The sequence below is a fragment of the Entelurus aequoreus genome, linkage group LG09, assembly GCF_033978785.1.
Source record: "Entelurus aequoreus isolate RoL-2023_Sb linkage group LG09, RoL_Eaeq_v1.1, whole genome shotgun sequence".
Taxonomy (NCBI): Eukaryota; Metazoa; Chordata; class Actinopteri; order Syngnathiformes; family Syngnathidae; genus Entelurus; species Entelurus aequoreus.
In genome coordinates, this window is record NC_084739.1 from 17,838,802 (window position 1) to 17,862,337 (window position 23,536).

At 38.0% G+C, this 23,536-nt stretch overlaps 1 protein-coding gene across 2 annotated transcripts; it reads right to left on the reverse strand.

The window, feature by feature from the left end:
- Positions 1–1,254: 1,254 nt before the first annotated feature.
- LOC133656792 (inhibitor of nuclear factor kappa-B kinase subunit alpha-like) lies at positions 1,255–20,568 on the reverse strand. Of its 2 annotated transcripts, none has more exons than XM_062057638.1 (22): positions 20,287–20,568; positions 16,260–16,402; positions 16,083–16,177; positions 15,905–16,022; positions 15,766–15,835; positions 15,604–15,692; positions 15,426–15,515; positions 15,227–15,351; positions 14,972–15,079; positions 14,746–14,881; positions 13,332–13,526; positions 11,483–11,585; positions 11,204–11,327; positions 10,916–11,067; positions 10,779–10,840; positions 8,139–8,248; positions 8,012–8,061; positions 7,799–7,907; positions 7,583–7,730; positions 4,868–4,917; positions 4,676–4,775; positions 1,255–1,808 (listed from the first exon to the last, which is right to left on the reverse strand). In XM_062057638.1, exons 2-22 carry the CDS (start codon positions 16,362–16,364, stop codon positions 1,707–1,709), a joined length of 2,241 nt encoding a protein of 746 aa, XP_061913622.1. In that variant the 5' UTR covers positions 16,365–16,402; positions 20,287–20,568; the 3' UTR covers positions 1,255–1,706. The 2 variants fall into 2 exon arrangements, with proteins under 2 accessions (XP_061913622.1, XP_061913621.1); XM_062057637.1 differs by having other exon boundaries at positions 16,260–16,405.
- Positions 20,569–23,536: the final 2,968 nt, after the last annotated feature.

Below are 23,536 nucleotides of genomic sequence, written 5' to 3' on the forward strand. Positions count from 1 at the left end.
GAAACTCGACAGTCTATTCTTGTTCTTAGAAATGAAGGCTATTCCACAAAATTGTTTGGGTGACCCCAAACTTTTGAACAGTAGTGTGTATATATATATATATATATATACACAGTATATATACACGTATATACACAGTACAGGCCAAAAGTTTGGACACACCTTCTCATTCAATCCGTTTTCTTTATTTTCATGACTATTTACATTGTACATTGTCACTGAAGGCATCAAAACTATGAATGAACACATGGGGAGTTATGTACTTAACGAAAAAAGTAACTGAATAACTGAAAACATGTTTTATATTCTTGTTTCTTCAAAATAGCCACCCGTTGCTCTGATTACTGCTTTGCACACTCTTGGCATTCTCTCGATGAGCTTCAAGAGGTAGTCACCTTAAATGGTTTTCACTTTACAGGTGTCATAGTTTTGATGCCTTCAGTGACTATCTAAAATGTAAATAGTCATGCAAATAAAGAAAACGCATTGAAATGAGAAGGTGTGTCCAAACTTTTGGCCTGTACTGTTTATATATATATTACACACACACACACACACACACACACACACACACACACACACACACACACACACACACACACACACACACACACACACACACACACACACGTTTGGAGCACAGGATAATTCGATATGTCTGAGAACTCCACCGATGTATAATCCTTGATATCACTCGACAAATCTTTTTTTGATAAATTATAGAGATCTATTCCATTGCTTTGATTTTTCGCTCGTATCTGCTTTTTGCAGAAAGATCTAGGCCCCCTGCGTACTCAGAAAGTGTCTGCGCTGCTTGCTGCACAACAGCCATCTTGGCTTGGTTGACCACCACTGGTTCTTTACTTCCAGGAAGAAGTCACATGATACAGCAATAGTGTGTGGTGACAGAATGAATGTCAACAATAATTACTTTGACAAGCAAAACCCATACAGTATATAAATACTTACAAAAGCACTTGTTCCAGGACCTATTGTTTACATTTTCTGAGAATTTCATCTGAAACCGTCCATTACTAATATTGCTAACTATCAGATTACTGGTTGCATCTTTTTATGAAGCAGCAAATTTTTCCAGAACAGTACCGGTTGTATGAATTAATTTTACATATATTTAGGTAATAAATCAATCTAAGCAACATTGTCTAAAAAGCCATTTGGGAGCCTAAAAGATCTTTGAATGGAGTAGTTCCCATCACTATTTACTATGAAAAAACACTACAAAAACAGCTGACATTTGTTTTTATACCAGTTTGATTCTAAGCAATATTGTTCAAATTGCATGCACATATTATTATGCACTGGAGCCAAGAGTGTTACATTAAGTTAGATTGTTGTAAATATGGCAACTTTACCGTACTTATCACATCTACAGTATACAGTGTAGTTCCTTCCACAAAGACTAGAGCGAGAGCATTTTGTTCACCAAAACTAGTACACAAAATAATTCAAACAGATTAAAATAGAAGAGGTTCCGTTAAATTTACTCTTTCATAGCAATCATTTACTCTCATAAAGTTGACCAGTAAAACAAATAAGTTACAGCTTGAAAACACTTCAAATTTGAAATAAAATGTATTAGATCTAAAACATAATGGCTGACATCACTGTGTATAACACATTCTATATTACCTCATAAATAATGCAAAGATACACAAAAAAAACCATAAACATGTGTGGTTTTTGTTTTACTGTGTTTTTGTTTCTAAACTTTGAGTATTTGGTTGGTCGTTTGAGACCTTTTGGTTGTGCTTCGCTGTTCCGAGACGAGTCCAACTCCAGTCTTGATCCTGGAGAGACAAAAAAAAAAGACATCCACATTGTTCATAACAAGACAGAACATTAGTTATGGGGAAAAATGGCCAAGTGCTGCAATCTTGACCAAGTTTGATAATGATACACGATCAAAATATATTCAATAACTATTTATTGACACATAGCTGCAAAGTTTTTGTTTATTTAAACTGAATTGTGCTGAACTGAAAAAAAAAAAAAAAACACTGGGGGAAAGGACACACACTGAGGAAATAACACCACCTGCTGGTGGAAATGTAAAACAAACATGATTTTTTTTTTAATGTTTGTCATCTACACTATTTTGTGTGCTCATTCATTTTACTACAGTGAAAGGTTCTGTGCTTTGATACGATTACTCCAAAGTGCGACCTGCGGTAAAAAAATCCGGTAATAATAAAAAAGTCCTGAATCCAGACAGTGATCCGGAACCCCGCCCCTCCAAATTCTAATCACTTATTCCTTATCCCATTTCTGACATTTCCGAAAAGTTTAATAAAAATGTTCCCATAACTTTTTGAGCTATCTCTCGCGGAATGAAATAAACGGAGTGAAGTCTCTTGTCAGTCATCCTCTCTCTTTGTCTCTGTGAGTGGAGGTGGGACCGCTCGCATAGAGCTTGCAGGTGAAGAAACATAGAAAAATGGAGGACTGTACTACCACAGTGTACTATGATTTAAGTCAGGGGTGTCAAACTCATTTTAGATCGGGGGCCACATGGAGAAAAATCTACTCCCAAGTTGGCCGGACTGGTAAAATCACGGCACGATAACTTAAAAATAAAGACAACTTCAGATTGTTTTCTTTGTTTAAAAATAGAACAAGTACATTCTGAAATTGTACATATCATAATGTTGTTGTTTTTTGTTTTTTTTACAATTACCTGTTGCGGTTAATAGTATATATACTTTATTTGTCGTTATTTATATTTTATGAATACATTATGTGATAATGTTAATCAGTCAACTCATTGGTCTTAATTTTCGGTCTATCAAGATAAAACAATTATATCAAAATCAAATTACAGAATATTTTTTATGTAGTTTGATCATTTTCCTGGACTGATGTACTAACATCATGTGGTTTATTTTGTGCATATGTAGAATAATCTACAAAGATACAAAGACTTGCTATTGTGACCAACGTTCCCTCTAAGGTGCGCGCCTGCGCAATTGCGCACTGCTCACGCGTCCTCTGCGCACAGCAAATTAATGCCGCGCAGAAAATCAAAAATCCCATCTGAACTTTAAACAATATAAACACATTACAATTTATTCTGTATGATTTTGCAATGCAACTCTGTGAGTGACAGGTGACAACAAGAGTGGCCCCAATGAATACAACAATCTTTGTCAACACAGTTCAATTATCGTCTGTCGAGACACTTTACGGACAGGAATTCCATCAATCACTTTATTGAGCAAAACTGTTTGTAACCACACCAAAAACATGAGTAAAAAAAACTTTTATCTATAAAACTGGTAATTTTTGCCATACAAACCAGGCTTAAACCAACGTTATCATTCGTCGTTTCATCAGAAGCCGCTCGCTCTGTCTCACCAGCACCAACACAAGCACTCATGGCACTTAGTCAGTGCTGCGTTTATGGCCACACAAAAAGTCGGACAACCCCCACGCCACACATTGTGTAAATGCCAGGTTGTAACACTCTGACTCCTCAATCAGATGTGTGCTTATTTTACTGCCATTTATTAAGAATGCTAATCTAAGGATATTATTCATGAAATATTGTCACTAGATTTCATAAATGCTAATAAAAAGATGTATTTTACAGACAGAAAGTTACAGGAACTAAATGTAATCTCTGAAAGGGGTAACATTTCTTTTAAAGGCAGGACCCGCAGCCAGACATACAATACTAGCACATAGGTCATGAAAAACATGTTTTTTTGTCATTGTCATTGTAAGAGGGCAAATTCACTTATATCATAAAATAATTTTTTAAAAAAATTTAAATTGTTATTATGTCAGGTTTGGGACAGGTGTGACGCTGGTGTGGCCACAGTGTGCACGTCTGATGTTGCTCACATGTGTTCCACTGAATGCTCAGGGAGTTTGTGTGTTTGCTCACACACATGAAAAATTAGAGGGAACATTGATTGTGACATCCAGTGGACACATTTAGAACAGCTGTTTCTTTCATTAAAAAATTTCAGGTTCGTTTTTATACTTAGCAAACTCATCCCATGGGCCGGATGAAACCTGTTCACAGGCCTGATTCGGCCCTCGGGCTGTACGTTTGACACCCCTGTTTTAAGTTGAAGTTATCAACTATCTTGTTTTCTGGGTTAATCAGGCCGATCATAGAACATTTTGAATGTGCATTACTATGAAGCTTGATGACAACTTTATTAGAAACAATGCGGAGATCCTGGACTACTTAAATCGAAGCACAGCATTCCATCTTCTTTTATGTTTGTTTACGTGCAGGCACAAATCCATGTGAAACTACTTCCAGGTAAACGGAATATTAACAACAAAAAGTTAGCATGTGTCAAGTACCAAGTTATGCGACTTCAAAATTTGCTCTAAAAGTTCGCATGCCAATGTTAGCATGATTTGCAAAAAAATACATTTACATGATTGTAATCCATCCTCTTTAAATTTGATGGCGGCTGGATCCTATCTAAGCTGCATTCAGGCGGAAGGTGGGGTACACCCTGGAAGAGTCGCCACCTCATCGCAGGGCCAACACAGATAGACAGACAACATTCACACACTAGGGCCAATTTAGTGTTGCCAATCAACCTATATCCAGGAAGCTGGAGTACCCGCATTGATAACAAATGAGTGCCAGTAATCAGCTTTAAAAACCAACATACTGTGTGTAAGTATACATTACCATGACACTGTGCTCTCTCTCATCACTGGCATCCTGCAGCAGAGACGAGAGCTGACCCAAATAACGGCGATTGTCGTCCAGTAACTGATGAACGGTTTCACTGCACGAGAAAAGGGGGGTTTTAATGCTGTAAAGACAACAGAACTATGCTGTACATTTTCATAGAGATTTTAGTTTGCATAAAATAATCACCTTTCACTGCTGGGCTGAATAGAACTTGGTGACGAAGAATTACTCTGGGCCTTAAGACACAAACACAGGTTATTTATTTTGTGAACTTTGACATATCATGTTTTCTTGCTGTCCTTTAATCAATTAAACACCATAGCTACTGAAGTCAGTGTTTCAAAGACGTTTATTTTTGGATGCATTTGGACTTCCAGGAAAAGATGTGGCTTTTTGTGTTCCCTTCCTCCTCGCTTTTTATCACTAATGCACCCAGTGGGCCAGAGAATAAGAAAGAGGAATCATTGAAAAAAAGTGTTCCAACTTCAACATTTCTCAACCGATTCGAACGACTCTGAAGTCAAAATGCTCCTTTTTAGCTTATTTTGCGGCAAAAAGTTAACATGATAATGTTAGAATGCTAGCTTGCTAATATTAGCATGCTAACATTTTTTAAAGCGGAACTGCACTTTTTGGGAAATTTTGCCTATCATTCATAATAATTATGACAGACATGACGACGGAAGTATTTTTTAAATGTATTCTCAATAGTACCGGTAAATAAACACGCTCAAAATTCTGCTTACGAAAGAGCTTATGGGAGCCGCTCTATTCTACCTATAACGCCTTTAAAAAAACATCCAAACACCTCCGTTAAGGTTTTATATACATGATGTAAGTATATATGTAATGTTGTAACAGGCACATTTATAATAACATTTAATATTGAATTATTTTGCTCATTTAAATTTAAAAAATGCATCACAACGTTCGCTTTTTTCCCCCAACAACATCACTGATTAGAACTCACGGCAGACTTCATGAGAGCCAACAAACATAATAAAAACATCACTTACTGTACAAGGTCTGCTGTTATTAAGATGATAGAATCTTGTTATACTCCCTTTTAGATGAACAATGACTCGTAACCCTCGCAAAGAAAATGAGGGTAGAATCGAGCGTCTTTTCATGTGGTTCATTTCCGGGTCTAAATTGGCTGGCAAACTGTACCAACTTGTCGGAATATGTCCGCATCCTTCTACTATCCAGGTGAGAGGCATGATTTATGATTTACAATAAAGGTTGTCCAGCAAAAAACGAGGAAGCAGCTGATCAGACGATCATGTCAACATTGGACCGAAAGCTGGTGATTACAGCGCCGCTAGAAATAGTTCTTCTGCGTGAGCGCTTATAATAACAATATCCCTAATACTTGGTTAATATTCAAGGCACAAAATGTAAATAGAGTATTGTTGGCACTTTTTGGATGTTTTTTTATTGGACTTTATGGGCGGAATAGAGGACCTCCCATTGGCTCCGCTGTAAGCGGACTTTTATTTACGTCTATTCACTAGTAAGAATGCATTAAAAAAATACACCCGTCGTTATGTCTTTAATAATGATTGTGTTAGATAGGCCAAATTCCAAATAAGTGCAGTTTCTCTTTAAGCTATTGTTGCAGCCATACACCCCAGTCATATAACTTGGTACTTGATACATGCTGATTGTTAGCATGCCAACTGTCAGCATGATAACTTTTTAAGCTAATTTTGCAACCATACACTTCAGTCATGTAACTTACCGTACATTTTTTCCTTTGCTTTGAACCCTGCGACTTATAAAACAGTACGGCTAATTTATGGATTTTTTTTGCTGACGGCTATGAAAAAAATTGTTTTCATTAAACATGCAAAAACACTCAAATGTTGTTAATGTTTGTGCTATGGCACCATCTTTTGGACGAGTTTGCTTGCTGCAGGTGCTGCTCAACTAATGTGAATTCCTGCTTTTTAAAGGTTTGAACCAGAAGTAGAAGTGTCGTTCAGTCTTCCTTCTAATCCTTAATAGCGTTTCTAGTCATATGGATTCTTCATTCATCATTTAAGGCAACATGTGTAAGTTTTACAGTTTAACTAAAACAATGCTTAGTTACAAAACCATCCCATGTATGATGTCTGTAGGAGTGTTTTCATTCATATTTGTCCTTTCTATCGTAATGTAATGAAGCTAACGTCATTAGGATTAGCTAATATGCTAACAAACATTACAAGTGTCTGTGTTGGTATTATTACCTTACAATGGCATTCGGTTTGTATTGTTCTAGTTTCACAAATTCCTCAGTAAATTCACCAAAAACGTCACCGTTGAGATATTGAGTCTGTTTAGCTGATTGGAGAGCTAGCTTCCGCAGCTAGTGGGTCCATGACCATGACTTCTTTTTTGTTTGACCATCCGTTTTACTGCCATGTTACAGACACCGTTTGGAAACAATTAAGGTACAAAATATTTGGAAACAATTAAGGTACAAAATATTTCTGTTTAAATAACTAATTTCACAACGTATATATCTGCGGCTTATAGTCCGGTGCGGCTAATATATTGAAAATATTTTTTTTTCCTAAAATTATGTGGGTGCGCCTTATATGCCTGTGCGCTCCATAGTCTGGAGAATAGGGTAGTACTTGACAATTGCTAACTTTTTCAAGCCAATTTTGCAGTTGCCCCTTAGAGTCATATAACTTGGTAATTGATGCATTCTAACTTTTAGCATGCTAACATTAGCATTTCAGTTCGGCTAGCGCATTTCAGAATTCACACAAAATAACTCCCGAATTTGCTTTATTGCTATATTTAGCAAATAATGAGGGCTTAAAAGATCATTCCTTGTTATAGAAGTGACTCGGGACAAATCTACTGCAGACTTCTGGAGACTTTTTTCAACACCAGTTGCTAAATACTCACACAAGCAATCTTGAGAAGGTACCAGAACTCCTTCTGCCGCTTGGTTTGCATCTGCAGTATGGCTGACTCTGCCTTCTTTATGTCCTCCACTGCCCTCTCCAACTTTGGGAACAGATCAACGATGCGTCGCTTGCACACTAGAATTGTACTGCAGAGTAAGACGTGAATTATTACTGGTCATGTTGCACTCGGTATGGTTGTTGTTGGACCAATTACCTAAGGTGAGTATACAAGTCTTTAAGTACTCTGTCTTGGTTCTGAACCATTTGGAGTATGGCTTTCACCATGCCTGAACTGTCACTGTAACCGTGCGGAGGGTCAGGGCCTGCAGCAGAAACATTCAATCAAAGTTTATTTATACATCCCTTAATCTTTGGATCTGAACCCATTCCTCTCACACTCTGCTAATATCAACACATTTGCACTAACTTTTGCACTTGGCTTTTAGTTGCTTGTAGAGTTCAATAGCTTTTCCCTCACTGTGGAAAGAGACACATGAAGGAACTTACTGTATATGGCATAGAAATTATCCTTGCATCGTTACAAACATACTCACAGCTCTTCCATTAAGTCCCCTTGTCGCCTCAAAAACGGACTCCGCTGCAATTCCACAATTTCAGAATGTAGAGAAATGATTTCTTCGTCCATATATGTCATGTCAGCAACCTGCAGCAGAAATACACCTTATATGAATGAATTCTCAAAGTACACTACTTTACATTTCCGCAACCACGTTGTTATGTCTTCTCAAGAGACAATACTACAGAAATGTCACTTGGATATAACAGAGTCCCATGTACAGCTTGTATAGCAGTACTGTCTTTAAAAAATAAGTCTACACGAAGCCTTTATTTCTTTAAATAACTGGTCACCCAAGTGATTACGCCTCAGTGTTTGGTCTCCTTATGTTGAAAAGTGCCGTGCAGCCTTGTTTCTTTAGTGAGTGGATCATGCTCTGCTTCACATTGTCACAGTATTTGTTGGAACGTTTGCAGCTTTCCAAATGCCGGCACTCGACAAACACACCTCCTCAAAACCCTAATTCATTACAATTTGAAAAGTTGCAAAGCCGTTATCAGCACTTGAGTTGAGTGTTTGGAGAGGCTCTTTTAAGTGAACAATGAGAATCGATACACAGATGATACCTGAGAGAGCTGTTTTTATACGCAAATGAGACTCGCTTCTTATCGAAGACCCGTTCAAAACTCAAATTTGACATCTCCTGGCCACACAAGAGAATGCCGCCTGGCGTTTTTAGATCGGAAGTGCAGGCACTACCTCAACATTGTTGAGTACATTATGTCCCACAGCAAAGTGTTTGTCCATGCCAGTAAGTAATCTCATAAATCATCTCTCAACGCCACTACAAATCTGCATCTGAATTAATTTGACATATTTGAAGCTTTTTAGTTGTTTTTTTTAAGTACAGCAGTACCTCAACTTATTAATTGGTTCTGTGACGGAGCGCTTAACTCAAAACACTCACATCACCACCGCCCATTGGAATTAATTGAAATCAGTTAAATTGGTGCTTGTCCCTCCCCCCAAAAAAAGCACAATTGTATACATTTTAAAAAGATAAGCTATCTTTTAGGTAAGAAAACACATATTAAAAATGTACTACTAATGACTACAGTAGTTTCATGAAGTAATGTATGTACAACATTTACCTTGGAGAGTGTAATTCTACGGTATCTCTTCTTCTCCGTCAAACACACCATTAGCAGCTTATCCATATTTTCATGGATAAATGTCCACTGATTAGATGTTATTTTAATATTCTTGGCGGTCGTTACTCATTCTGCTTCAGGATGGTGAAGACTAGCAGTGATACACTCGAATGACTATCTGTGTTGGCCCTGCGATGAGATGGCGACTTGTCCAGGGTGTATCCCGCCTACCGCCCGAAGGCAGCTGAGATAGGCTCCAGCACCCCCCGCAACTCCGAAAGGGACAAGCGGTAGAAAATGGATGGATGGATGGGCTTCCCCAAGTTGGCGACACGATCTGCCTTGTTTTTGACCATCCATCCATCCATCCATCCATCTTCTTCCGCTTATCCAAAGTCGGGTCGCGGGGGCAGCAGCCTAAGCAGAGAAGCCTAGACTTCCCTCTCCCCAGCTACTTTGTCCAGTTCTTCATTTCTTTCTTTAATTCAATGACTTATATCAGCCTTTAAGAAAAAAATACAAATGTATTTACTGGAATTACATTTCCATAGTTGAGGGAGTAACCTTAAACTAAATTAATTGTTCTTATTTTATGTGTTATTTTGTACCAGTGTTGATTTTTTATGTTGATTGATGCCGATGAATCCTTTACTTAAAACATTTTCTACCTCAGTAGAAGCATTTAAGTCTCATCTTAAAACTCATTTGTACACTCTCGCCTTTAAATAGACTCCCTTTTTAGACCAGTCGATCTGCCGTTTCTTTTCTTTTCTTTTCTACTCTGCTCCCAACCCGGGGTGGACCGCTAGCCTGTGCATCGGATGGGACATCTCTACGCTGCTGACCCGTCTCCGCTCGGGATGGTTCCTGCTGGCCCCACTATGGACTGGACTTTCGCTGATGTGTTGGACTTTCACAATATTATGTCAGACCCACTCGACATCCATTGCTTTCGGTCTCCCCTAGAGGGGGGGGGGGGGGGGGGGGGGTTACCCACATATGCGGTCCTCTCCAAGGTTTCTCATAGTCCTTCACATTGACATCCCACTGGGGTGAGTTTTCCTTGCCCGTATGTGGGCTCTGTACCGAGGATGTCGTTGTGGCTTGTACAGCCCTTTGAGACACTTGTGATTTAGGGCTATATAAATAAACATTGATTGATTGATTGATTGATATAATGATACTGATTAACTATAATGTGAAGTCATGTATTACAATCTTGTAGTTTCATTGTTTTGCAATGTTTTTAAACAGTTTCGTAATATGTAATGTTTTGTGTGGACCCCAGTAAGACCAGCTGACTGCCACGGCATCAGCTAATGGGGATCCTTTCAAATAAACTATCATCCCTCCTTTTTATAGGTCCTTGTTAACATTACATTCATGAAGGAGTAATTATGTTACTATGTGACTAATTAGTAATTTGTCGAACACTAAGGTTAATTTTCATAGTACTTGAGTAAATATAGTGTACCGGGTAATATAAATGTGAGGCGTGTACTTGCTATTGTGAGATACTGTCCTACCTTTGCAAACCCATCAGCCTTTGCTTCATTTTCATGCCAGGTCATTAGCATCTTTTCTGAAGCTGCACAACAAAAGATAGTTCCTCAGTCTGTTTCCATAGATGCATGAAAAAACAGCGCGATAAGAAACAACTCACAGATGCCCGTGAGTTTCTGCTTGTTGTACTGCTCTAAGTCGTGCTGGATGCTGGTCTTAAAGAAAGCCAGTTTGGCCTGCAGTTGCTGTGACTGGGAGAAGAGCAGGTTCTTGTAGCGAGTTAGGTTGGTGTTGTAACGCAGCAGACTGAGGCTACTCAGACACAAAGACAGAACAATTATATTTTGTAGGAGCAGGTAGAGCTCACCCTTTTTAGGAGGTGAAGCAAAATAAAAACGAATTGGTAAAAAAAATGAGGAAAAACAACACCCAGTCTGTGTTCACTTACATAGCAGCCCTTTGTCCCTGGTAAAGCCGTGTGTAGTCCTCTTTGAGTCCACAAATGTAGCTGACTGCTTCCCCCCACACTTTTCTTAAAGCAGTCAGTGGTAGCTGTGTCTTTGTCTCCCTGACTATGAAAACAAACATCCTTTTGTTTACCGTCATTTAAAAAAAAGAAGTAATTGATAGTCCAGGCTTCATACTACTTTTTTTCAGTTAAACACATTCATTCTTAACAAAAGACTGAAGGCAAGAACAAGATTTGTGCTCCGTAATAAAGTCTCACCTATAAAGTTGACACTGTCTGGCAGTGGTCTGGCAGTTAGGGGTCCCGAGTACTTGGACAGGCTCTTATCAAACAGGAAAACGATGGATGTGTCCCAGCCTCTCTGAGACAAAAGAATAACAATATATTTAGTGTATATAAAAGTTAGGGCTGTCAAACGATTGCATTAGATACACAGGTTGCTGTGAATTAATTTTAATTAATTACAAGTAAATGGGACCTATGATGACATCGATCGACATTTAAGACACTTCCTTGTGGTCCAAATAATATGTATTGCTTGGTGTAAATTTTGCTCCACAGTCACTTTTACAACCCGTTTTATGAGTCTGTCTGCAAGATGTTCGATTCTGGAGGAGTTCCCAGATTGCAAATGAAAACACGCCTCGCCCTCTCCAAAATTAGCATAATTTATCTGTTGAAAATGTACACTGTTTAAATATTTATCTCAAAGACGTCGCCGCAATTTTATTTTCAGACACGTTCAAAAATAAACATACAAATTCACCCGGTCACAACATTAAGTACAAATAACTACAAAAGTACACTTCATTAATTAACGGTATTACAAAAAAGATCAGTTAGAATGATACATAATGTCACATATAGAGAACATACAAACCCTTTATTCATTGAATCTAAAATACTGAAATTCCACGACATAGTGAATTTGTAAACAGCTAAAATTATGCACAAAGCAAACTATAATCTGCTACCCAAAAATATACAACAATTCTTCTCAACAAGAGGAGGAATATAATCTTAGAGAAAAATGTAATTTAAAACATTTGTACGGACATAAAACACCTAAGACCTTCAGTATATCAGTATGTGGAATTAAATTATGGAATGGATTAAGCAAAGAAATCAAACAATGTACTAATATGATCCACTTCAAGAAACTCTTCAAACTTAAAGTGTTTACAAAGTACAAACAAGAAGAACCATGATAAACATTCTGAATTAATTTCATTCATCCATTCATTTTCTAGATAATCTTACTCACCTCACCATATGAAATATAATTACTTCACCAATTATTATTTATTTATTTTTATTGTTATTACTTATGGAGTATATTGTTAATAAATTGAGAACAGAAAGTGAACAAAAGTTTTAGCAACTGCTATGTAAAGGAAAAGGGGTAGGATTAAATAAGCTCTGCTTCTTCCTACTCCTTTTCAAATGTGTTGAATACAGAAACTGGAAATTGTGATGTATCATGTTGGATGCATGCATGTTCCAAATAAACTCAAACCCAAATACCTGCCAGTCACTAATCGATTCAGACTCTGTATAAAAAAGCTGCTTTGAACCGTATTTATGTCACTACACTGCCCCGCCAACAGAGGCATCCAATAATACGTGAACCTTATGATTTGACACATTGGCACTGTTTAACACAACATTGTAACATTTGTAAGTCAGAAAATACGAAATTCTTCATGCGTCCCTTTTAATTTTTGCGTTATTAATGCACTATTCTAGGATAAAAGTGTTTCTTTTTTTTGTACTCAAATTTCCCATTGAGAGGGCCAATGTGTTGTTTGGCATCTTCCATATTGACTAGTTTGGTTCTGCAGCCTGCCACTACCGGATCAACAGCCCACATGCGCAATACGTTACCAGAGACAATTCAGGGATTTGTAAGTGATTCTGCACTGCAGGTGGGTTAATTGCGGTAACATTTTCAATCAGATTAATAACGATGATGGATTAATCCGAATCAGCACGTTAGTTTTGACAGCCCTAAAAAATACATAATACAATCACACACTGAGGTTTCTACGAGTTAGACGATGATGTTCATTGTTACATTTGATGCCAGTTTCCTAATGAGGTCACGTACCAATCCATCTGGCAGACAGTGTGCAGGTGGCCTGCGTGGGTCGAGGGAGATTCCAGTCTCTAACAGCAGTTCTTGATTAAGTGGGGAGATGTGCGTCCGCGTCTCCAGATGAAGCTGCAATGAGTGTAAGCTCTCTTCGGTGTCCAAAACCAAAGAGTGCAGCTGGGCTGACGTCATGTCCAGCACATGGATCACCTGGGAAAACACAGATTGCACATTATGCCTTTTTGTTTTCCACATGGCTCAATTTATTTGAATGGTGCTTGAATTTTGTCACTTACCCCTTCATTAATTCATGATAACTGCGTTATGCAAAGAGCGGCATTGGTACAAATCCAGCCTTATAAAACAACTATTGGTATTATGTAGTGCATTTCTACTGTACAACACTGTAAACATCAACCACAGTAGGAAACGTACTGTTAAATTAAAACCTATCAGACAATGTCAATAATAAGAATAGTATTATTATCCTTGCAAAGGCAAAATTAATGATACAATTTGTATTGGGTCTCGTACAGGTGTACTTAACTGCTGTGAGTGGAGAGTATAATGTTAAAGTCGTTTCACCATTACTGCATGCTTTAAGTGTAATACTGAGATATGACGACAGACTGACTTAAAGAGAACCTGTGATGAAATGTGTCTTTTCTGACTTATAAATGTTGCAATTTTACTTGTCTTAAACAATGTCAAAACATCATTAGAAGGTTGATGCCTTTTTGCATGAGCTTGCAAGCAGTTTTGGATGCCTATGTTGGCGGGGGTTTGCAGTAAGGTGGATGTAGTTATTTGGACATTAGGTCAAGCTCTCAACCAGCTCTCAGGCAGTGAGCAAACACAAAAAAAGGTAGGCTAAAGTATCATTTTCACCTAATCTTGGCATTCGCATAATCACACCAACATGCAACATGATGGGTTTTTTTTATGCAGTCTTAATTGATTGCCGAATGTGCATATATACCTAATGTTGTGACCGGGAGAATCCATATAAAGTTTATGAAGTTTATTTTCAACCGTGTCTGGAAAAAAAATAGCAGTGACATTCATCTTGACGATGTATATTTAAACGTACATGTACATTTTCAAAAGATAACGTACTACATTTTTGGAGAGAGTGGGGCATGCTTTCATTTGCAATCTGGGCCGGGGTTTGAACTCACGACCTACCGATCTCCGGGTGGACACTCTAACCACAAGGCCACTGAGCCTTGTTCTGATAGGTTCAGAAACCACTGGAATTATTTTGATTGCGCAAATACCTCAAGATGTATGCTGGTTTCAAAATAGCTTTGCAAATCCTATCAAAATAATGTGTAAATTGTTATAGCCTGTGGGTGCTTCATGCCTTGACTAGATTCATGGATGAGTAAAGAAAACTTCCAAACAGAGTAATGCTATTGTTATTACTGACCTTCATATTAATAATATTTTGGAGAGCACTGTAGCAGTGTGCCTTATTCGTAACAGGATCCAAGCCTCCACCGCGTGCGTCAGGGTCCCACAGTAACAACATCTGCAGCAAATTCTCAACTGGCTCCAGCAACGGTCTTAACACAGACATATGCAAACATGCAAAATGAACAGAAAATGATTTATTTTGTAGCATACACAAAAGTGTTTTTGTCTGACTACAGTACCTGCTGAGATTGTTAGGATAAGGAAGATGCGTGGAGAATCGAACTTCTCCATTCATGTCCTCCACTGCCATTATGTCCTTAGCACCTTTGCTCTTGACTTTGCTCGTCCTACAAAAAAAACGCACACATATGCAATAAATTATATAAATATTCACAATCAGGTTTAATTATACACCTTTGACAAAGTCAAATCTGAAAAACCATTTAAGTTGTTAGATATAAGTTGGTGTTTATAACTATACGGCATGGACCTACCACTGTACAGGTTGCATGTGGTGCAAAAAGGGACGGAAGCCACATGTGCATTCAAAGATCACTGTTCCAAAACTCCAATAGTCCACAGTTACAGTGTACGGTTTACTCTCAAACAACTCCGGCGCCTGCAGCACAAAGCAAATTGTACAAAGCTCATTAGGTTGCAGAAACACACAAACACCCGTGTTAACACACTTACAAGATACTGAAGCGTTCCAACGAATGACGTACAGACACTGCCTTGGTCGAGATCTTTAGCATAACCGAGATCTATGATTTTATGAACAAGCTGGTGGAGAAAAAATAAGAGCAAGAGTGTGCACAAGAATGTAAAAAAAGCAGCATAGGATACTTTTATACAAATGCAGAATGTTCACCTTGCCATTGATCTCTTGCAGAACTATGTTCTCTGGTTTTAGGTCTCTGTGAATGATCTTATTTTCATGAAGATATTGTATACCACAACCTGGAAATAAATAAACTGTAAACACACTGAGGCTTTTTTTAAAGGAAGTAAAAAAAAAAGAGGTTTACCACACCAATGTCACTTAGTAGAGCGAGGACTTCACTCTCCTTTAGCCCACAGCAATTTTCTGGTTTATTCAGAACCTAGTAAGATTAATAAGATGACGTATGTACCAACGACAATACCAATGACAATAACAACGTTATCATTACTTTACGTAGGTCTCCTCTAGAGCAGTACTCCATGGCCAGCAGGGGAAGGTCATTCAGAGCGATTGAACTCAATTCTTCTGGAACTTCGCTAGCCTCAACAACGTTAACGTGGTTTAACCTGAAACATATATATAGGTCATCATTTAAATCTACATTTACTAATAATCCCTATACTCACTTCTTCATGATCTGGATTTCTCTGGTCCAGCGTTCCTTATTCTTGGAGCTCAGGTCGAGACGGCAGATTTTAACGGCTAACTTCTTTCCAGACTCCTGCTCCAAACACAGTTTGTAAATAATTACAACGTCATGTCACAATAAGTATCGCTTGCCCTTGGGGGATGAGAGCACATACAAGATGCTGGTAGAGGTAGACGTGCCCAAAGCCTCCTATCCCGAGCCTCTCCTTCATCTCCCATTGTCCACACTGTTGGTTCTGTTTGAAGGTTGCCCGCTCCATTATCGCTAATGTGGGCACTACTGGGCAAAACAGCTGACCTGCTGGCGACCAGAAAAAAATATGTCTTTATGTACTTGACAGCTGCAGTTTCAGTTTATATATATATATATATATATATATATATATATATATATATATATATATATATATATATATATATATATATATATATATATATATATATATATATATATATATATATATATATATATATATATATATATATATATTTATATATATATATATATATATATATACATATATATATATTTATATATATATATATATATATATATATATACATATATATATATATATATATATATATTTATATATATATATATATATATATATATATATATATATATATATATATATATATATATATATAGTATACTGCAGGTTTGTGTGTTTATTTCTAAAATGAGAATTACTTTCAAACGTTATCATTGTTCTTTTCCAAAATTGTAACACTCAAAAGATATTAATATTTGGAAACCCATATGTTCAACTACATAATGCGATGTTTAGGACATGGAGTTTTTTTTAAACAAATGTTGAAATTGAAATAATTTTTGTATGATTCAGTTTTAGATGAAAGGATTTACCAAAAACATGTCTCGGTTTTTATACTATTCATACTAACAAACACACATTGGTGACTCAAGTCTTTGAGAGTTTTTTTGGAAATAGAAATAGTGGACTCATAAACTGGACTGGATTCACAATTCAAACGCTTTGTACAAAGAGGGTCAAAGTCGCCTACACCCCTTGAAGAGACTGAGCGCCTTCTGTGTGTGCGGGTCACTACTACGCACTTTTTATGACACTCTGGTGGCTTCTGCGGTGTTCTATGCCGTCGTTTGCTGTGGTGGGGCCAGCACAATCACAGACAGGAACAGACTTAATAAACTGATTCAGAGAGCTGACTCCGTCCTAGGCTGCCCACTTGACCACATTGAGGAGGTGGCCGACAAAAGGATGTTTATTTATTTACAGATATAATTTTATATTACATTATTGTTTCTTTTGATAATATTAAGAGTCAGTTCTGCTAAAAGGGAATGTCGAGAAACGTACAGCTTATGGATAGGGATCCACAGTTAAAACATACATCATCATATAATATATAAAATACAGTACAATACAATTCATTTCAAAATCTACCCACACAATATCCATTTACAATTTCATATCAACCTACCAACAGGTTTACATTTACAAAAAAGGAAGCTTTTAATTCACCAAATCAGTCTCGATATCTTATTATTTAAATTTGGTTAAAAAGTTGCATCTTGAAGATTTGCGATAATCATATCATACATACAGGTGTCAAGACCAAAATTATGCGACCAATGTGAAATCCTCAGCCATGAGGGGTGTGCTAACTATACTAAGCATAACGTAGCAATACATTTTGCTTAAAACGCTTTGTAAATATGTTTAAAAAATGTGAGGATTTTATTTAGCTATCAATCTCATTCCAGATCTGCGGGCCTCTACGGGGTATACTAAAGTTTGAACACTTTAGATGAGGATCTTTCCCTCTTCATAAAAGTTTACTTCTGGTGTTATGTCTATGGGAAGGAATGGTCACTGGAATGAGCTGTCTAGAATTCAATCCATAATACAAGCACTGTTGAATATGTTATACTTAGTAAGCTTCAGGAGATTGTACCCGTAAAAAAAAAAAGGATTTGAGGGAGCGTTTAAGTTTGCCAATGATATAACACGTGTCACTTTCTTCTGAAGAATGTCCAGTTTTTAAAGATAACTAGGATACATTTTACACCATATGACATTGCAATAGTTTATATGAGGTTCAAATAGAGTCCGATACAGAAATAGGAGAGTCGAGAGTAAGAAAATGCCTCAATTTTGAGAATAGACCGACATTTTTAGATAATTTATCCATTAAATATTCAATATGGTTTTTTAAATGTATAAATCCCTCTATGTATACTCCAAAGAATTTAGTGCGCTGAACCCCCTTTAATTGCTTTACCATTTATTTTAATCAGTATTTTATCAAAGTTTTTACGGCTTCTATTGAAACGAAACATAATTACATTTGTTTTATTTATACATACAGTACAGGCTAAAAAGTTTGGACACACCTTCTCCTCATTCAATACGTTTTCTTTATTTTCATGACTATTTACATTGTAGATTTTCACTGAAGGCATCAAAACTATGAATGAACCATGTGGAGTTATGTACTTAACAAAAAAAAGGTGAAATAACAGAATTTTATTTTCATATTCTATCCATCAATCCATTCATTTTCTACCGCTTATCCCTTTTGGGGTCGCGGGAAGTGCTAGAGCCTATCTCAGCTACAATCGGGCGGAAGGCGGGGTACACCCTGGACAAGTTGCCACCTCATCCCAGGACCAACACAGATAGACAGACAACATTCACACTCACATTCACACACTAGGGCCAATTTAGTGTTGCCAATCAACATATCCCCAGGTGTATGTCTTTGGGGGTGGGAGGAAGCCGGAGTACCCGGAGGGAACCCACGCAGTCACGGGAGAACATGCAAACTCCACACAGAAACATCCCGAGCGCAGGATTGAACCCAGAACCTTTGTATTGTGAGGCAGACGCACTAACCCCTCTTCCACCGTGCTGCCCATTTAATAGCCAAAAATAGCCACCCTTTGCTCTGATTACTTCTTGGCACACTCTTGGCATTCTCGAGGGTGAGGGCGGTCGCATTTTTTCTCCTCCCGTCTTCTCCCTGCTTGCTCTCTTTGTCTTGTCCTGTCTACACTTTTTGATTCCCCTTCGGGGTGATGGACAGCTGAGTAGCGCTTTTTAGCTGCAGCCGGCCCTATGTGGCTCACACTCCCTCCCCTCTGTTGCAAGTTGTTGTGATTTTATGTAACATGCTAATGTGTGCTATGGCTATGAGTTTTTTTCCCCTTGGCCTCAGTCTGGACCCCCTCCCAGGAGTCCAGCCTTTGACTGAATATATTTTTACTCTTCCCCAATATCACCTGTTTCCCACCTTTTTAAGTGGCTAACCCGTCGGCGGTCCTGTTCTTATCTCCCTGTAATGTATGTCTGCCCTTAATGGGACTGTGCCGAAAACGTAATTTCAGTTCTTATATGTCTTGTACATGTTAAAGAATGGACAATAATAAAAGCACCTTGATGAGCTTCAAGCACACCTGTGAAGTGAAAACCATTTCAGGTGACTACCTCTTGAAGCTCATCGAGAGAATGCCAAGAGCGTGCAAAGCAGTAATCCGAGCAAAGGGTGGCTATTTTGAAGAACTACAATATAAAACATGTTTTCAGTTATTTCACATTTTTTTGTTAAGTACATAACTCCACATGTGTTCATTCATAGGTTTGATGCCTTCAGTGACAATCTACAATGTAAGTAGTCATGAAAATAAAGAAAACGCATTGAATGAGACAAGGTGTGTCCAAACTTTTGGCCTGCACTGTATATGTTGACCAAGTTGACATCCATCCATCCATCCATTTCCTACCGCTTGTCCCTTTCGGGGTCGCGGGGGGTGCCTGGGCCTATCTCAGCTACACATTTTTGTCAAATTTGTACACTAGAATTTCGTTTTTTTTTCGCTCTGTCCCATGTTGATTATGTAAGAAGAAATTAATTGAATAATGTTTTGAACATTGTTCATTCATTTCACACATAACTTTACCATTGTTACAACACACATACAAGAAATATATGGATCCACTTGGGAGCCGAAAGAGTCGACTCTATGACGTGAGTCGAGCCATGAGAACCGAATATATTAATAGAGAAGGAATTCCCATGGCTACAAAACACAGAGCTTGGTAAATTCTTACGAAATGCCAAATAGCTACGAAACAGCCTGTGTTGACCTTCACGATCCAGTTTAACGTCATTATACCTAAAAATTGTAGTGAATCTTACCTCTCTGCGACGTCAGTGTTGGGGTGGCATAACCCAGTCTTGTAAATCAGCACATTTTAGCAAGCCAGGATTAGGATAGCTAAATGTGTGTTGTTGTTGTCGGTCCTTTTTCTGAATATTGTTGGAGCGAAACGCCTCACAGCTTGTAACTGTCAGCCTCGTCACCCTGTTTAATGGTCCCTAGAGACGTTCCAGCTTTATATTGTTGTTGTTCTGCTCCAACAAATCCAAACGAAAGTTCATAAAACTAAGTGAAAGTACATCATGGCAAAACCCCGAGAGTCGTATTTGCGCATGCGTGAACGGATCACCGTAAAAGGAAATACGGAAGAAAGTTGTCCTCATTGCAATAATTTTATTTTTTTAAACATTTTTATAAAATATTTATTTTATCCGATTTAAATTTCATAAACGAGGTGACAGCTTTTCCCTTGAAAATCCATGTTGGCCATGGTAAGGTATACATTGGCCGTCAGAGGGCGCCATAGCATCAAAATGTGTTAAACTGTGAGCAATTGTTTTTACTATTATTTGGGAATATCATATCCCATATGACGTAGTTGCAATGCCGTTTCTAGGCACTGGGGGCGTATTTACGTGAATTTTGAAGATTGCAACGCATACACAATCTACAGAAAACTGCATTCTGATACAGTATTTTATATTTGCCCTTTGGTTCATTCATTTGATATTCTGTTACGTATAGATGAAGTCTTACTACATAAAACCCTATATTTTATCATATAATGTTATTTTGCCATCAAAATGCTACATTTAGTCATAAAAGTGCTATCTTTCCTATAAATACACTTTATTTTGTCATCATAGCCATTGTAAAAACGCAATTGGGGTCATATTCATTATTTAAAATAAACACAGCAGCTCCACAAAGACATGTTTGGTTGCTACAATTATCCTACTAAATCTTAATTGCAATGCTTATACTTATACACAGTAAGGGACATATTTAATATATCAATCAATCAATCAATCAATGTTTATTTATATAGCCCTAAATCACAAGTGTCTCAAAGGGCTGTACAAGCCACAACGACATCCTCGGTGTCGAGTGGGTCTGACTGTTGTATAAATCTGCTATCTTAATTCACTGAACAGTATTAGTTATCTTATGCTATAGCATCTGATTGTAGGTTGTGGGCTTTCTCTGGTTGTATTATTTACAAACCCCAAAACCAGTGAGGTTGGCACGTTGTGTAAATGGTAAATAAAAACAGAATACAATGATTTGCAAATCCTTTTCAACCTATATTCGATTGAATAGACTGCAAGGACAAGATACTTAATGTTCAAACTGGTAAACTTTGTTATTTTTTTGCAAATTTTAGCTCATTTGGAATTTGACGCCTGCAACATGTTTAAAAAAAAGCTGGCACAAGTGGCAAAAAAGACTGAGAAAGTTGAGGAATGCTCATCAAACACTTATTTGGAACATCCCACAGGTGAACAGGTTAATTGGGAACAGGTGGGTGCCATGATTGGGTGTAAAAGCAGCTTCCGTGAAATGCTCAGTCATTCACAAACAAGGATGGGGCGAGCCTCGTCACCACTTTGTGAACAAATGCGTGAGCAAATCGTCAAACAGTTTAAGAACAACATTTCTCAACAAGCTATTGCAAGGAATTAAGTGATTTCACCATCTACGGTCCGTAATATCATCAAAAGGTTCAGAGAATCTGGAGAAATCACTGCACGTAAGCGGCAATGACCGTGACTTTCGATCCCTCAGGCGGTACTGCACCAAAAAGCGACATCAGTGTGTAAAGGATATCACCACATGGGCCCAGGAACACTTTAGAAAGCCACTGTCAGTAACTATAGTTCGTCGCTACATCTGTAAGTGCAAGTTAAAACTCTACTATGCAAAGCGAAAGCCATTTATCAACAACTACCGGCTTCGCTGGGCCTGAGCTCATCTAAGACGGACTGATGCAAAGTGCTAAAGTGTTCTGTGGTCTGACGAGTCCACCTTTCAAATAGTTTTTGGAAACTGTGGACGTTGTGTCCTCCGTACCACAGAGGAAAAGAACCATCCGGATTGTTAAAGGTGCAAAGTTCAAAAGCCAGAATCTGTAATCATAGGCGGCAATCTACATTTCTACCAGTGGGTGCTCGGACGGGCGGTAAATCTGACGCTGCTTTTCTGAGCATGCGCGCTTTTTGCTTGGTGGTGAGAAAGAATTTGCCATCAATCCCACGTGGGTGTTCGGCATTGTCCGTGGGTGCTCGGGGACCTGAAGCACCCACACAATCGCCGCCTATGTCTGTGATGGTATGGGGGTGTATTAGTGCCCAAGGCATGGGTAACTTACACATCTGTGAAGACACCAATAATGCTGAAAGGTACATACAGGTTTTGGAGCAACATATGTTGCCATCCAAGCAACGTTATCATGGACGCCCCTGCTTATTTCAGCAAGACAATGCCAAGCCACATTGTGCACTTGTTACAACAGCGTGGCTTCATAATAAAAGAGTGCGGGTACTAGACTGGCCTGCCAGTAGTCCAGACCTGTCTCCCATTGAAAATGTGTGGCACATTATGAAGCCTAAAATTTTGAACTTTTGAACAATTTAAGCTGTACATCAATCAAGAATGGGAAATAATTCCACCTGAAAAGTTTCAAAATTTGGTCTCCTCAGTTCCCAAACGAATACAGGCCAAAATAATACAGGCCAATGTTCATTCTGACCCACGCTGAACCTCTAATGCACCTGCAGGAAAAAAATATAATATGAGGTTTTAAAAACTGGGGTGTAACAACTGAGGATTGTATTACTTTAACTTAGTCATTATGAGGATGTACCGTATTATTGTTTGTGTTGAGTTGTTTCCTTCCTCTCAATTTTGTCATCCCTCATGGGTCTCTAGACAAAACATGTCTAGCTATTGTAATTAGGAAAGAGGAAATGTGACTAATCAAGGCGTCATGTATGAGGTAGTCGTATTAAAGGGGGATTTCATACTCAAAATCCCCTTTATTTGGTGCAGAGATACAAATTAATCATGTTTTGTTTTGGAAAGAAACACTGTTTGCATAAATGCATGATTGACATATGTTGTTAGCAGTATGGAGGCCATATTAAACACTGTATGGCTTGAAAAGTATACCTACAATAATGTATTTATTAGTTATTTTAAATGTTTTCTGCACAGTCCGGGTTCGAACTTTGATTACATTTCCTTGATGGACCATGACGAAAACTATTAGATGACCTGTCTTTGAATGTT

Coding starts and splice junctions, on each gene's coding strand:
- LOC133656792 (XM_062057638.1), bottom strand. CDS start 16,364: ATGGAGCGGGCAACCTTCAAACAGAACCAACAGTGTGGACAATGGGAG. Junction 16,178..16,259: donor TCTACCTCTACCAGCATCTT/GTATGTGCTCTC, acceptor TGTTTGGAGCAG/GAGTCTGGAAAGAAGTTAGC. Junction 14,882..14,971: donor TATCCTAACAATCTCAGCAG/GTACTGTAGTCA, acceptor GTCTGTGTTAAG/ACCGTTGCTGGAGCCAGTTG.